The 17007-nt window shown below is 36.7% G+C and overlaps 1 protein-coding gene across 6 annotated transcripts in view; it reads left to right on the forward strand.

Annotated features, from left to right (window-relative positions):
- The first annotated feature begins 5978 nt into the window (after positions 1–5978).
- Positions 5979–17007, forward strand: part of MDFIC (MyoD family inhibitor domain containing) — a 54084-nt gene continuing 43055 nt past the window's right edge. For 2 of the 6 annotated variants that reach the window (XM_067314975.1, XM_067314990.1), the window contains exons 1-2: positions 5979–6084; positions 8115–8270. In XM_067314975.1, the coding sequence (XP_067171076.1) occupies positions 8180–8270 (91 nt within the window). In that variant the 5' untranslated portion in view covers positions 5979–6084; positions 8115–8179. Of the gene's footprint in view, positions 6085–6795; positions 6954–7807; positions 7875–8114; positions 8271–17007 lie in introns of those variants that run through there. The other 4 variants (XM_067314965.1, XM_067314961.1, XM_013947706.2 and 1 more) reach the window with 4 other exon arrangements.

Below are 17007 nucleotides of genomic sequence, written 5' to 3' on the forward strand. Positions count from 1 at the left end.
GTAATATGCAAACCATTGGTATTTAAACCATAAAGAAGATCTGAGAGAGAGCAGCTAGTACATTAGAATTATAAAATAATTGCATACCTACTGTCTCACTTTTATTTATAGCCATAAAAGAAAAAAAAAAGCTCAGACCTCAAAGTAACTGCTTGTTTAAGTTTACATGAGCCTGCTTATAGCTCTTATACTGTAAAACAATGTTAAATAAAATTATACTTTAACATTATGACTTTTACAGCATTTTCATTAATACTTTACAACAGTTGAAATAAACCACCAAAAACGAAAAAGAGAAATGAAGGAATTTGTACAATATAATAACCTTCCTCACTAAACTGTAATGTAACCATTTCTTTTAAAGAGAAAACATTAAAAGTCCAGTGATTTTACATACTTTCTCTTTCTCTCTCTCTCTCTCTCTAACTTTCATAAATAACGATGTGACAGACATTAATGCGATCATTCAACGGGCAGTATTACATCCCTTGTGATCCAAAAGTACCAACTCATGGGGGAACTCTTTGAACCCAATTTGTGTTTTCTGACATTTAAAACTTTTTAGCTGAGGTGTTATTATATCCATCTACATGTGCATAAATATTTTGTTCTTGTATGATTGGTAGTTTATATTTGCTATTAATTACCCAAATACCTATTTGGACATACTGTGGAGCTAATGTCTCTGAAGTAATACCAGAAATATAAAACACTTTCCATGACTACTTATTAAAGTAATACAACCGACTGTATTTTAAAATTAATAGTTGGCAGTGTGATCACAACGTGAAACGGTGCAGATAATTTCCTCTTGTGTCTTTCTAGTTATTTCAGCTAGTCCATAGACTGGGGAAAGAGGAAAAAAACAGGTCTTCTCTAGTATTCCTTTTGCTTCCTGGGGAAAATCTTCCTATAGTGAGCATAGGCACAGAATTATATTGGTCTCGGACCCAAGATTTGCCTTACTTTTATTTATCTAAGGAAGAAACCAAGGCAGAAGGCTATTTTTCTTTAATTCCCTGGTTTAGACAAGTAATGGTGCCTTTTCCCCTCTTTATTCGTCTGGGTTGCCAAGATGCTCATCTGCCAATATAGAAAAACAACTGCTTGTTGATCCAAGCGAAGCTTTGTAATCATGTGGTTTTGTAATGCAAAAGGATAATTTTGTCCAATCAAGAGAGCTGACTGTGATAACAGAAGAATTGCATCGTCCTGGCTGGAAAAAAATAAATAGCATAACAAAAAAACAAGAGAGTATAAAAAATACTTTTACAACTGACCGAGGTTCATTTTTATATGTTTGTCTTTCTTTTTCTTTGTTTTTAAGAATTGTTCCAATGAACAATTGGAATATCTATTTTACATGTGATATCTAACTAAGCATTACTGTTCCACTGCCTTATCTATTCTATTTGTAAAATAGGTTTGCTTTAGTATTTTTCATTTTAGTATTTTTAAGAAGGATTGACTAGATTTTCTTTTTATATGGCAATATTTTTATTTTTGTGGAATTTTAGATAAGGTATTTTTACAAAGACCTTAACCCAGGCATTTACATGGGTGCCAAAATGAAAAATCAGGAACAAATATTTAGGTAACTAAAAAAAAAAAATCTTAATCATAATTATCAGCTAGAACAGAGGAAAAAATGACCTCGTGAAATATTTTACTGTAAGAAAACTGTAGTTCATAGAATTGTTGCAATACCAGAATTTTTTTTCTTTATGAGTTGTATGGACATGGCGAGAAATGACTGTGCAAGGTGGCAAAGGTATGAGTGAGAAGGATGAGTAAAAGACTTCTGTTTTTATGTATAGCGATTACTTTTTATCAAAGATTTTACTGTGTATTCAGCATTATGGACTCATAATATGCAAATGCACTCTGCTGTTAATACACATTCACAGCATACAAGTTAGTGGTGCCAAAGAAGCTGTTGCAAGATATGCTGTGAATATTTATTAGGAATAATACGCAATATGTAACTAAGAGCATTCTGTATTATGAAACTATAATACAGAATGCACAATATTTTAATACCCATTCACAGTATACTCTATGACAGCTCAAAAGGAGCTATTGTACTGTCTATTATGAATTCATAGTAAAGATAACACACACAAAATCAACTAAATTTTTATGGATCCCTGCTTGTGATACCGTGATGTCACACAACAATATAACATACAGTATTATGTTCCACTGTATTATTTATTCTATCTGTAAAATAGACTTGCTTTAGTACTTTTCATTTTAATATTTTTGGGAAGGATTGACTAGTTTTTCTTTTTACATGGAAATATTTTTATTTTTGTGGAATTCCAGATATGGTATTTTACAAATTTCATTTGATATTGGCAGTTAGTTTGATATTGCTGAGAAATAGTAATGTAAATTTCATGGATACTCACAATTGTTGAGAATATGCATAAAATACTAATGTAGAATAATGTTAGATCTAGGTACTGTCCAAGCTGCAGAAGCAAAAGGATCCCTGTTAACTTGAGAAGCAACAGAAATATTTGTCTTAGTTTTCGTTTATTTACTATACGACTTCTGGGATTATTATGAATAAATGGATTAGGTAAATTAAGAAGTTATTCCAAATTTATTAAGTCTCTGTATAGTTCATGTTACAGAATTGTGTTGTTAGCCGCACTTTTTTATCTATACTCACTTAAACCTCCTTCTCCCATTGATTAGAAAGATGCTGTTGCCCATCTGCTTGTCTTTGCTGACACGATCTTTAGTGTCAAGACAAATACCAAATAATCTTGAATGCATTAAAAAATCGCTATATCCTTTGAAGTGTTTGAAACATTCATTTTTGTTGACTTCAAGTATTTTCTGAAGTCTTAAATAAGTTTTTTATTAAAGTTACATTGCAATGTAAAAATCTGAATTACCGAAAAGAATATAGGCAAATAAACTAACTGTTGCAATCCAGAAACTTAGTTGTACTTGAATATTGAATAATTCTTCCTGACTTATTTGTAGGAAAATAATGAATTACCAGTTGACATTTTGTTGTGATGAAATGTCAGTTTGCATGCCTCAATATATGATCTGTTACTTTTTCATGTGAGATCTATTACCTGCTTGAGTGAACTACTTGCTTGAGCTTGCTACGGAATAGCTGAAACTACCATAAACCATGACATGTGATGTGTTTTGCCCTAAGTAGGATAAAGCTTGTTGAGCTGAATTCTTCTTTCATGCAGCTCCTTTGACTTCATTGGAGTTACATCAGAGATAATTCATCTCAGAATATTTTATTTTGCTTTACATTATAATTTACTGATTTTAATGAAAACTTTGCTGACAGTGTTAGAAAACAAAAGATCTTGGAAATATTTCACTGAAACAAAATAGCTTATTATAAACAAAAAAAGAAGTGGAGAAAAATACCTTTTCCTATTTTAAATTCCTACTTACATGGAGTTTAATTCTCTACTCCTAGTCTGAGCCAGCACAAAGAAGCCAGTAAGCCTTCTATTCCCTTTCTCCCCACTGCTGAATACATCCTGTGGCAGAAGAACATAAAACCTGGACAAGAATCATTTACAGTATAAAGGCTTCTTCTGGCTCCTTGGGCAATGTACAGAGTTACCTGTGATATAGCAGGAGAACACTAGTTTCTGGTTATGGAAGGAGTTAAATTTGTGTGTCTTTAATTTCATTTTAGTCATCCTACTGTTTATTCGTCTCAATTTTTATGCTCTTTGGAGGTGGATTTCCTGGGACTAAGAGGGATTGGTTGCCCTGTTAGCTCCAGCTGGTGTCTAAGGCACTGTCAATCCCACAACACTTCAATTGTTGTGTTTTATAGAGTAAAAATCCTAATCTACATCACAGATGCATCCAGCTCTGCTCTGGCATATGACAGTTTACATGGCTTTTAAATGGGATGTTTAGGAAAAGGCCAACTAGGCCATGAAAATCAAGAACCAAAAATATTCCAATCCAGGCATGCCACTGTCCTGCAGATTCCCCCACTGTGTTTTTCACTGCTGAACTTCTCATATTGCATGTAGTCCTTCTTTCAGTCTAAATTAAAAACCAACTTGCAAGCTTCACTTGTATACCATTATTTGATAATACAACATAATTGGTTTTTAACCTCCATTCTCTTGTTTATCCTTTTTATCCATAAGAGTTTTTCCATTTCAGTGTTGCTACCTTATTAAAATTTAGGGCAGAGATCCTGCCCTGATCCTATTCCTGAAAAGAGCTATGAAGTTTAGAGTTATAAACATATGTTAAAAATACATGTTACAAAATTGAAAATCGTGTTCTTAGACATACCAGAAGGATGACTTGAACTCACAGATACTAAAGCACAAGCAGTCAATCACAGAAAGTTTTACTACTTTTTTTTGTCCTTCTCTCAGAAATATGTAAGCTATGTAAGGTGTTGAGAAGGGTGTAAAATGTTTCCAGTTTCCACTGTTCCTGCTGACAGAAGGAAGTCAGCCTCAGTTTAAGAGTAGCCTTGAGGAGGGAAAGGTAAGTATAAAGACTGGGAGAATATCTGGGTTGCCACACCTGCACTGATCAATAAATTATAGTTTTTGATCACTTCACTGTGTAAGCAGCAATATTTTTATTGAAATATACATTCGTGCACAAGATGAGCATAAATTTTCTACAGCATTGTTGAGAAGAGCAATATTGCTATTGAAAACTTCCTTCACAAGAAGCCATCTGATATCCAAAAAAATTCAAAGACTAAAAGTCTGACTTGGAAAATTCAAAACAGGAATGCAGCTCAAGTTTTTAATAATGTAAATAAATAACCATTGGAGAAGTTTATTTGGGGATGTTGTGGATTTACTTTAAATCAACAACTTGTGTCTTTCCAAAATACTTTCTCTAGTTCAGTGACAAGTCTCTTGGCTGGAGGTAATATTTATATTAGGGCTTGTGTAAGAGCTCAGATTAGAAAATGGTGATGACCCATTTGGTCGTCAGACCTACAACCATCAAGAAATAATTCTGCAGTTTGTGCCCTTTTAGCAGGAATCTGTTTTACAAAATTTTTTAATAGAAAAAGAAACTTGGAGGAGGCTTCTGGAAATCTTTTAGCTGCCTGCAACCTATACTTACTGTCTTTTACAAGTGTTCTGAGCTTCCCTTCATAACCATTCCATAATCTGCCATTATGGTCTAGGAGAGCATACCTGAATTTTATCATCTGGTAATGAAAGAATATATTAGAATACATATGTGCAACAGCCCATAACTAGGTTGCTGGAGCAAGATTCATCATACTTCATATTTGAAGCCTACTTGAAGGGCTGCTGATGTTAAAGTCTTAACTTCCCACTTCCTGAAAATTTCAATGATAGTATTTTAGAAGGATAATTCTTTTTAAGGAAAATAATAAAACAATTAGCTTACTTTAGATCAGCTGTGTATTTGTTAGGACTATTCTGTACTATCAGGAAAGTGCTGTATTGTTGCCTTATTTTGATGAATTTTGCTTATCTGTGGTATCTCATCAACAGTGACCACATCTGGACCCACCAATTTACAATAATTGCAATTCTTGGTATTTAGTGTATTACTTGTTGCACAATATATTTAATATGTCATTTCAGTGAATTGCACTTTTTTGTATATTGAATTCTCTTAACTTATTTTGATTGATTTTGCTTAGGGTTATCACACTGCATCAGCTGAAGATTTTCTTCCTTTTATTTAGTTGTTTTAAAAACTATTTAAAAACTGTTTTAAAAACTATGTAGGCTCCCAGCAGCTATACATTTGATCCTTGGCTGGGTGAGCTCATCCCATCATCTTTCCGAAGAAGATAAACTGAATACCATGAAGTTTACTATGTGTCTTTCAAAGATAAGGCTCAAAAAAAAAAAAAAAAAAAAAAAAAAGCTGAAACTTATCTGCTCTGCATAGGAATTTATTATCCAATGAAACTTTTTGAAGACAGGGTGTAGTTGGCTAAATTTTTGCTCCTCCCACTGTTCTGTGCTATGTTTCCAGTTTCAGAGGGAAAAACACAAGCTTGTAGCTGAGGAGTATGAGTCATAACCTCTCTTCTGCCACTGAGTCACTTGGGAGTTTTAGGTAAGTCATTATACCTTACGTCTCAGTCGCTCTGTCCCCAGAAGAGAGAAGAAAGGAGTATACTGGAACTACCAGAACTTTATGCAATTCTTTCTTAGATGAAAAGTGTAGATACCAATATTGCTATATTATTATGCAATAGAATACATAATTTTGTGTACCAGAAATGGAATTTTTATACTTAGCTCTTCCACGCAGAGCTTTTTTTTTTCCATTTTATCACAAAAAAGTTTAAATAAAGATTATGCTGTACCAAAAAGCATCTTAGATTATTGAAATCCTTTTAAAATGATTGTATTTTTCAGAGGAAAATATATGCACTTAAAAAAGCAGTGTGATGCAACTGATAAGAGATGCTATCATTGCTATACAATGGTGCAAAATTATTGATGAGTTCTGAATAAGATGAGGCCCTAAAATGTATGGAGTCTCACACAGAAATGGTTCCTACTTAGGAATTTACCTCTGTACTAGATGGTTTGCAGGCATTGCAGGGAAATGCTAACTTTTAAGAAGGGAACTTCTAATACCTGAGCACATTCCTTAGCATTTATGCTATCAAAATCAATATCCATCAGTTACCTTCTCTTATGTTAGGACACAGATTGTTTATAACATCATTATTTTTTCTACTTAGTTTCGGTTTCTCAGATATGATTGTACACTGTGATGAGACATACCGTAATAAACACTGTGTTTGTAAATTTACAGAAATTACAGTTTAAATGTGAACACACTGTTAGAGAAATGCTGTGATAGTGTGAGCTAGGTAAGACACAGTTTATGGATGCAAGTGCGCACATGAGCAACTGAAATACTGCATGGTGTGGGCAGGAGCAGAGTTTAAGGCTGATGATCAATCAATCCAGGTAATGAGATAAAAAGGTATTTCTTATATAGACAAGCACAAATAAGACTGGCAGATGCTATTGGAGGAAGTGGTTTGCTCTCTAGGGTTTTACTTTTGTAAAATCTTTGTTCTCCCCTTCGTGTTCTTTTGAATATTTTTGTGTGGGTGCTTTAAAATCCTTTCTATATACATGTATGTATGTTATTGGTTAAAGAATATGCGAGCATTACACTGTGCTGGAACTGAACTTTTAAGCTGGGAAGGACAGGCCGGGAGGCGCGGAGGCCTGTGCGGGCTCACGTGCTTGCTTAGCCCAGCTTGTGAGGTGCAACTGGTTGAAGGCGAACAGCAACCGCAGCGGACAACTTTGAGGCAGCAGCTGCACTATTAAAAGTGTCCCTGCGCTGCTGCCAAGCGCTACAGCTGCAAGCCCTGTCCAGGCATGAAAGCCTCCGTTTCAGATTTGTTGGGTTTTTTTCCCCCTTCTTCCCTATTTCTGTTTGGCGGGTTTCGGCCTCCTTCGGCATTTCCGCAGCGAGAGGCCCGGCGGGGGCGGGGGGCAGCGAGGCGCCCCCGGGGCCCGGGCCCGGCCCGCTCAGCCCGCGGCCCGGCGCTGGCGGGCGGCGGGAGCTGCGCAACCACCGCCCCCGACCGCGGCTGCCGCCAGCCGCAGTGGGATGTTTCGTTGTCCGGAAATGATGGAAAAGGAGTGACTGGGGCGGCGGGGTGTGTGTGTGTGCGCGCGGGGGAAGGCCCCCGCCGGCGCGGCGCGGCGCGGCGCGGGTGGCGGGCGCGGGCCAGCGAGGGGCGGCGCGGCGAGATGCTGCCGCGGCGGCGCGGGGAGAGGCGCTGAGGTTGCCCCTGCCCGGCGCGCGGGGACCCGCGGAGCGGAGCGGAGCGGCGGGGAGGGCGCGGCGGCGGAGCGGGAGGAAATGCCGAGGTAGGCGAGCGGCTGCGGCAGCGGCGCGGGGGGGCGGAGGGCCCGGCCGCCCCCGGCCCGCCCGGCCCGGAGCCGCCCCGGCCCCGCGGTGCGCGCTGCGGGGGGCGGGCGGCGCGCCCGCCGCCCAGCCGCAAAGTTGCCGCCGCTTTATTACTGCCCCTCCTCAGCTCCTCGCCCCCGAGCCGTGAGTTTTCTGCATAAAATACATTAAAAAGTCCTTTCATTTGTTTGTTCCTTCAGGGTCGTGTGTTAGTTTTGTTGGAGGGGGGTGCAAGCTCTTTATTACTCGGTGAGAGAGCTGGCAGATGTCCCAAGTGAGAGAACCTCTTCCTCCAGGGCCTGAAGGGCCAGAGCAAGCTCCGACTGAAAACAGCTCTTTGATCTCCCTCCCTGGAGGTAAGTTGCTTTAAAGTTTCTCTGTAATTGTTGCGCCTTTTATTTGAATGATACATTTACTGATTTATTTTGTGGGTTTTAACCCCTCTCTTCTTTCCCCGCCCCCCACCTCCCCTCTTTGTTGTAACTCGTTCGCTTCCACATCTTTGTTGTTTTAACCAGAATTTCCTATGTACAGAAAAGAAGAAGAAGAAAAAAAAGGTGCACTGATGTCAGCACCAGTTTTCACTACCTGAAAAACTGGAGTCATTCAGAGGCAGACCATGCTGTTTCTTAAAAGTGCCTGTTCCGTTTCTCAGCTTTCTGTTTGTAAGCTCTTCTCTGTAAAGCTTCTCTCCTTCCATTTCTTGCAGTAAATTGAGAAATGTAGATCCGAGGGCAGGAGTGTTATTCAGGTTGGAGGTCACTTTGGTGTTTTTTTTTCCTTATAGTCTGTGATGCTGCAGCTAAAACTACTTTCTGTGAGTATTAGCTTGTTTTATATCTGCTGTTCAAAAGGTCTTTTAAAAGCGCAGTCATCCTACTGAGAAATTCTTTAAGTTATGTCTTATTTGCATTTGCACAAAATAAATTAGATTTTGTATATTTGCTTATTTTATCAAGCTATCCTGGTCATTCTTATGCACATAAGTTTGACAAGGTATATTTTAGCTTATCCTCAAAATAGAGAATTATGTTTACCTACTGAACATAGTTCTGGTTTGTGAAGATGAAACTTCTTTTTTCTCTACAGCTACAGTTTTGTTGTCAAGAATTCTGACAGTGGTATAAAAATTCTCTGTAGAACAGAAAAATGAAATGGTTCAAAAATTGTAACTTTATACATAGCCAGTTAACTGGAGCAGAGCCTGGTAACACAGTTGTGCAACTGTAGATTAAAGGTGAAGTCTCTGCTTTGGTAACTTGGAAAATCATTAGCTATGTGAAATCAAAGTTGAAGACTCATTTGAGAAAGCAGAAAGTATCTGTAGTTAAGTGAGAAATGTTTTGGCAGAGAGACATGTTAAATTGGCTTATACTTGTCTTATTGTTTGTTTTTTTTTGTCCTAGAGTATGACTCATAACTTCTAAACAGTAAAAAATAATAAAAAAGATTAGATACAGAAGATCAAGCATGCACAACTGAACTGCTAGAATCATGTTTTTGCCAGAAAAGTCAGTATCTGTAATACGTGTTTATTTTCAACATGTTTTTATCTGTCATGTGATCAAGTGGCCACTCTGGTTAAATTTTGCATGTAGGCCATACATCAAAATTATTGAAGTTGTAAGTCAGTGAGCTAACTAGCCTAGCCTGGAATGTAGTCTTTTTTACAGTACCACTTTGAATTATGTTTTTACTATGAAAAAAAGTCATGTGTGATTCAATGTTGTAAATATATGCTGTTCTTTTATGCAAAGTAAGGAAGGGAACACTGCTTACAATCCACGGAAAAGTCCACAGTAAAGTTAGGTGCAGAAAATCTGAATGACACAATTATAGTTCACAGCTGTTGAGGTGAAGGATTACAGAGTTAGTTCTTCACAGATCAATAAGGTACAAACAAAGGTAATATATTGATTCAGGTTTGCTCACTGGCCACACCTTTTGGGGCGCTTAAGCACATGCTCAGTTTTAAAGTATATGTATAGTTCGCAGAGGGAGGAGGCCTTTCTTTACTGAATTCAGCATTCAAATACATAATTTTTGTTCTAGTGAACTTAGATCTAAGGATAACTGTGGATATTTGTTGCTTTTTTCTAGCCTAAGTCTGTTGGGGAAATGGGGGTGGAAAGAGGAAGAGGTGAGTTCATAACATTTCCAGTCTGTATTCCAGCATTTCTGTTGTCAGCTTTGCTGTGTGTGGTTACAGAGTAAGGTAGTCCAGATATTTCAGGACTGAAGATCTAAGAAAATATATCTGGGACTTTCAACATGCCCCTCCCCCCCAGCCATTAATTCCTTGTGGTGCTGTAATTTACTGTACATTGTCAGGGTGAATAACTGAGACCCTAAAGTGCCAGAATAACACTGAACTCTAAGGCATTAGGTGCATACATAGGAATTAGGCAGGTATTTTTAAGACCTGGACTGAGGTCCGTAGATGGGAAACTGTGAAAAAATAACAATGAGCAGATGTTACACACATTTTATAGCAAAACATATTTTTACACACAAATAAACAAAACCCTCTAAACCTGTTAAATTTTATAGGACTTCCAAAACTACACTGACTTGTCTAGAGTTTGTAGATACTCTAAAAGCTTTGGTTGAAATTCTTATTATTTCTGGAAATAGGCTACAGGTATTTGGAAAATCTGTAATAAATGCAAATATTGCTGTTGTACTTAGAAGCATCTCTTCATATTTAAGTGATGATTCCATATGTTTACAATGAGATACTTAATTCTGTGTTCACCTAGAAACAAAGCTTCCTTGATCAGAAATAACTAGCTTGTGTTGTGTGCGTAATAAAGTATTAAACACATTCCAGTGAGAAAGAAGTTTTGATTGGTAACAACATTCCTTAACATGCTTTCTCTATTTGTTGAACTAGCATAGATACTTTATTTCCTGAGAACAAACTTCTGCTTTTATCTTCTGTAGTTCTATGGGATATTATCAAAAAATCCAAATATTCAGGATGCTCCCTTTGCTGGGTATTGTATACATTCAGATGCTAAAGTTAGTTGTTCTCTTCCATAAAAGGTAAAGACATTACAGCTGAATTTTAAATATTTAACTAATAGCTATCCCACAACCTAAGGAAAAACAAACAAAAAATAAAGCTTAGGCAGGTTTCAGGGATACGCATAAGTTGTGGGTTGAGAGATGGTTTGGTCTACAGATGTGGCATGCCCTGACTTTCACAACTTAAAAGAATTTTTTATATTATTTTAAACAACATGCTCTCTGAACATCATCTCAGTCACTGTTCTTCCTTGTTAGCTCATTTTTGAATTAATGCATAAATATTTGTGTGAGATAATTGGAGCTTGCCTCTCCATAACTGGTGTACTATGACAGAGAGCAAATGTTACAGCAAATGATAGTGAATGATAGTGTCTTTTCTTGTAGCAATGTCAATACTCGATTTCGGTCTTTAAACCTCTACCTTTACCTGTGCCAATGGAATCTGCTATTCTCGGATACAGACTACAGAATGAAAATTTTAACCTAATTTCTATACGTTTAGTTCATTTTTGCCGCATCCTTCCAAAAGCGTAACTCTATGCATAGTTGTTCAAGATCCTCTTCATACTGTCTCTCTTCCCCTATAGCTGCATAGGCTTTGAATCAAATTATGACTACTTCTTTCTGTAAGCTGTGCAATGCAGTCAGAGTGAATAGTGTCACATCTATCTTAAAATGACTATATTTTGGCTCTTAAGTGGTGTTTTCTGCATTGGTAGGTACTAAAATAATGTCCCTAAACAAGGAATCTGACAATTTGTGACCATCAGCCTCTCTGCTTTAAGTAGAATGTTTCAGATGTTAGTAGTCATGTGGTCATGACCAAATCATTTATTGCTGGTACCTGTGGGTAGAGACTTCTTCTGTTAAATCTTCTGCATTTGAATAAACCAGGTAATAGAAGAGATAATCCTGCAAACATGGATCCATGTTTAAAGAATCAGGCCACACTTTAGAAAACTTAGGAGTATCATCTAAAAAGTATTTAGAATGCTTTTACCATTGCTCATTATTAACTAAAAGTAACCTAGAAGAACAGCTAGTGAAAAGTACTTAACTTTCTCAATTTAGAAAGAAAATAAATAAAATAAAGGGTATCTTTATTATGAAAGTGAGACTGATAATTGCACTTCAAGTGTAAGAACTTTCTAATAACTATTTAGATGATGGAAATCCACTTGAAAGTATTTTTGTGGGGTGAGGGAAGAAGATGGAGAAGTCTACTAGAAATATTCGGAGTCAAATTCTGTAAGTAAGTGACCCTTGTTACTTTACTGGAGTGACCCTCCAGTACAAATCATGTCACTGTTGCTGGATGGAGATGTGATTCTGATTTACTGTCTGAAGAAACAATATTCAGCAATTAATTCAGGAAAGTACAAAAAGCATGTTCTGCTCTTCAAGGATGTGCTTTAAGTCCCTTAATGTTTTATGTGCTTAAGTGTTTCCATGAATAGGGATACTAAAGGAACTTTCTAACTAGATTAGATACGAATGACAGAAGTCTTACTTGAAGGGAATGTCTGGAAATTCTTAAGGTGACAACTATTACTATCACTGTAATAGCTGTACTTTACCAGCAATGCCTTGGTGTTATGAGTAATGGAATTTCTTTTTAACGGTTAACCAATACACTCAAATAGTTCAAACTTACCAAGTACCTCCTCTGTATTTGTGTTTCCACTTACGATCTGACAGTAGTTTAGTGAATCTGTGTTCATTTGTTTTATACTTGTCTGTCAGTACTAAAGCATTTATTGAACGGTACTGACTAAAATACCCACAACTTTCGTAAGTGTCTAACTCTAGTTTATCATAAAAATGCACTTCTGCTTTCAGTTTCATGTAGTTCCAGTAAAGTGATTCATCTCCACATGGGTGTGATACACTTATGCTTCATAGAGTTGAGTGTAAAGGTCTTGCACCAAATTTGAATTATTTTTGCTTCATCTCATAGGTTAATTTTATATCACAGTTATTCTTCTCAGATTTCATTCCAGACTTTCACAAGTTAGACTTCTCTTTGTTTTAAACAGTCATTTTTTTTCCTAATAAGTAGCATCCAAAGATGAGCATGTCTATACTAGTGTTTTCATTTGGATCAGCAATGCAGAATCTCCTCTTCACCCTCCCTTACTGTGCTTTGGCTTGCTTGTGGAGTGATCTTGGGGCACCTGGACTGGATTCCTTCTGGATGAAATAAACTGAAAGATGCACATCAGGAATGTGCCTAATGTACTCCAGCCACTAATGAGTCTTCAGTCTTTGAGACTACACTAGAGAGCTAGTCCAAAGTAGAATGCCCCAAGAAGAAGTATGGTATGCAGTAAATGTCCTTAACATCAACTCTTTCACTGTACAGGTTCGGTTTTATTGGATCAAGCTACTTGTTAATGTAGGCAAAGCCACTGAGTTAATACTGCTCAGCACTTTCATGAATCTTAATTTTTGTATACATATGCAAAATACTGTTGTATGAATGACAAAAATTTGTAACTAACCATTTGGCAATTTGTATGACTAAATGTGGAAAGAAGTTTTGACTTACGTATTTGAACTTTTAAATGCTTTTAATAGTATAGAGTACCTATTTGTGCTTTGATATTTATTGTTAAATCATCATTCCTGAACTCTGTCAAGTGTTGTCGAACCTGTAGGATATCAATAATTGTTACCTTTGGAAAATTCTGTGTAAGAGCTTTCCAAGAAGTTCAGTTGAATTGGTCTAATTTTAAGAGACTGATTTCTTCAGTGGCATTTTTTGGAGCCATGGAAGGTTGTAAGGAGACATTTAAGTGAAATCCATGAAATGACACAAGATCAAATTAGTTTATTTTTAAAACAATCAAGCATCTAAATGGAAGCCTCCAACTCAAATTTGTAGATTTATTGATATTAATGTTTCACTTATATTATAGAACCAGTCATTTATGAAGTGAGAGCATTTCAGGCAAATCATGAACTAGAGTAGGCATTCTGTTATACAGATAGCACGGTTGGACTTGTTGGAATGCATAAAAGTTTTAGGCATTTCATGAAATAACTGGTGTGACTGTTAATAGTTGCATTGTGAAACCTGGTATTATGGATGTTCCATTGCATTATTATTGTGAAAAGTGGAATTTTCTGTGGGAGATAGTATCCTCAGATGTTTCTTGCCAACTAGGGTGTTAATGAATGAAGGAAATGTTAAAAATGCAGTGTTAGCTACATGCTCTTCAATCCCTCTCAACTGCTGTAGGCTTGAGACAGAAAAGCCTTTTGTTATCTTCCTTTTGGGAACTTTCTTAAACTTTTTTGTTCCTCACAGACCTTCTACTTTTGGGGTGTTTTTTCCACTTTTATAATTTCTCTCTTTGAAGGATAAAATTCCAATTGTGATAGCTTGTGGCTTAGCACCACGTATGTTGAAATCTGCGCCTGCCTCTTCAGAGATAGCCACTGAGGAAGTTGGAGGATTCACATTTAGGCCCCAGCAGCTCTGCCAAATTCAGGTGCCTAAGTACTGTTGCTTTGCCATGCTACTGTCATTCCTCTGCCCTTAGACAGTGCAACTGCTGAACTGTTCCAGTTGCTGCATTTTTTGTGGCCAGTGGCTTTTGGGCCCTCCATCGTGCCAGTTCTTTGTGCTTGTCTCTGTCTCCTGGAGGAGAATGATGCACTTCAAGGTGCCCAGCAATTGCCTTTGCTTTACTTTCAATTTGTTGTTGCAGCAGCATTTTTTTTAATTCATTGTAGATTATGTAATTTCCCTGTGTCAATATACAAATGCTGAACCTTTTCTCAAGTCCAGTTTCTCATGTTGCCATACTTAAAATTCACTTTCTTGGAAGAGAAGGCTGAATCAATATAGTCTCATATGCCATTTAATGAATAGAATCAGCTGTTCATGATGGTCTGAGGATGTCTAACCTGCTTATATGGGCTTTTGCTTCCCTTTTCTGCATGTTCAGGGATTGAATATTACATAATTACTGATGCATTAAGGTATGATGCCATGTTAGATTGGTCTTACAGTAGCCATGTTTGAACACTCTAAGACTCATTTCTGAGTAAACTCAAGAGACATGGGGGGGGGGACAGCTAAACTGTGAATGTACAAAGGGAGAAGCATGTGAAAAAGAAAAGGCTTGAATTCTTTGAGGTGTGTCTTCTCAATGTACATTCATTACCTGTCTTTTTTGCATTTTCTATCAGAGTTTTGCATATTAATGGGAAGTCCACTCAATATGCTCTGCATTATCATAGACAAAGGTGAAATAAATATAACTTTGAAAAGTGGAATACTTCACTGGGAACCTCTAAGGAATTTTTAGGATTTTAAGAAATTTAAGAGATTTTAGTTTGACCTGTGTACCAGTACTTTATAAAAGCATAGAAGATAGGAATGGAAGGGATCTTTAGAGACTGCATTGTATACCATTCTTGTCCAACTATACATAAGTCTTCTTTGACAATTCAAGCTGTTTATCAAAGTTTTCTTTTGATAAGGCTATTACAATAGTTATATTTCTGGTGAGCCAGACTGCTGCCAGTATTCTGTTGGTGGAGTCTTGTAAAATGTATTTGTCATGAGGAAAAGAAATGTATGTAATCAGAGGCACATGCTACAAACCAAAACAGGAGTAAAGAATCAATGTTACAGTTGTCTCAACTGTGAAGAAAAATATTGGTCCCATGAAATATGTGTATTGCTGTGTAGTTTTAAAAATAAATATAAAAAGATTATGGTAGAATGAAGAATGTACTATAAAAGAGATTTTTATATGCCTTAAAATAACAATCTCAAATAACCAAAGATTAGTAGTTCAATTAGTTCACTTATTTCATGAAACAGTCAATTTGAGAAGTGATTAAAAATTTTGTTTTTTTTACTAAACAGCTTCACAGTTGACTGTAATATAGATATGATTCAGGTTGTTAACCATCTCAGTTCTGTTCTTTGCTTGCATGTTGTCTCTCTTCCTTGTTTAAATCTTAAACTTGCATTAATCTCTACACAAATAGAATTTGTGCCCATGCTGACCTCCAGGATAAAACACTGTGGGATTGCCATTTATTTTTGAAGCGGTATATAGCCAATTAGGTTGCTGATCTGGAGACTGAAATGTGGTACGCATGAGTAGTACCAAGCACCAAGATAAGAGGACTATGTTGCTTTTATGACATGACCTAGAGTAGCTTACAATGGTTCTGAAGAGAGATTGGATTTCTACCTCAACGTATTTTATTAATTGCAAAGATGTTAGATTTTTGGAAGGAAGCAGCACTGGATAAAATATGTTTGTTTATGTAGCATCAAACATTCCTGCTTGAGTATTTAGCAGCCAGACTCAGAAGATAATGATTCTTTTCTTCCCATTACTTAAACTGCTAGGAAGAGCATGCCTTTTACTTGTTGGCTGTCAGTTTTGGAGGTTAATCACATGAGAGCGGAAGGGTGTACTAAAGGAAGCAGAAGCTAGCATACCAGGAAAATATTCCATAAAATTTCTTAAGGTTAAGCTTGATTAAAGCAGAGAATTGTTATAAATTTCTTTAGAAATGCACTGGAAAAAGGACATACCTGTTTTATGTCCAGATCTTGCCATTACTACTTGTGTCAGCTGTAGGCTTTATTAAAATTACTCTGCAACAAGCATAGCACATCAGAGAAAAATAAGGTCTTTACTTTGTGTGGATTCTTACTGGTCTTGTAATTTTTAAATGTATTGTTTTTCATAAACTACTCTTATAACTATTTCTATGCACCTAACAGAAATAATGGTATCAACAAAACACAGACTTTGTAACTCAGAAGCATTCTTAAGGCTGTTTGTTTTCACGTCTGATCGGTTGGTATGTTGTAGTTGCACTTCTAGAATAAAAAAAAAATTGAGATGCTATGATCTCATCATCAGTTGCTTATTTTAAGGGAATAAAGGAAGAGTTTTCTTTGTTCTGAAACTGAGACTTGGTGCACATTCATGAAACAATAACAAACAATCAGGATACCATCTTTTGTTTATGTTCTCTGTTCTGGTGCGTTGTTTTTTTTTAATACTGTGTATATATGAAAAAATC

The sequence above is a fragment of the Apteryx mantelli genome, chromosome 1 (genome assembly GCF_036417845.1).
Source record: "Apteryx mantelli isolate bAptMan1 chromosome 1, bAptMan1.hap1, whole genome shotgun sequence".
In the NCBI taxonomy this organism is placed as follows: Eukaryota; Metazoa; Chordata; class Aves; order Apterygiformes; family Apterygidae; genus Apteryx; species Apteryx mantelli.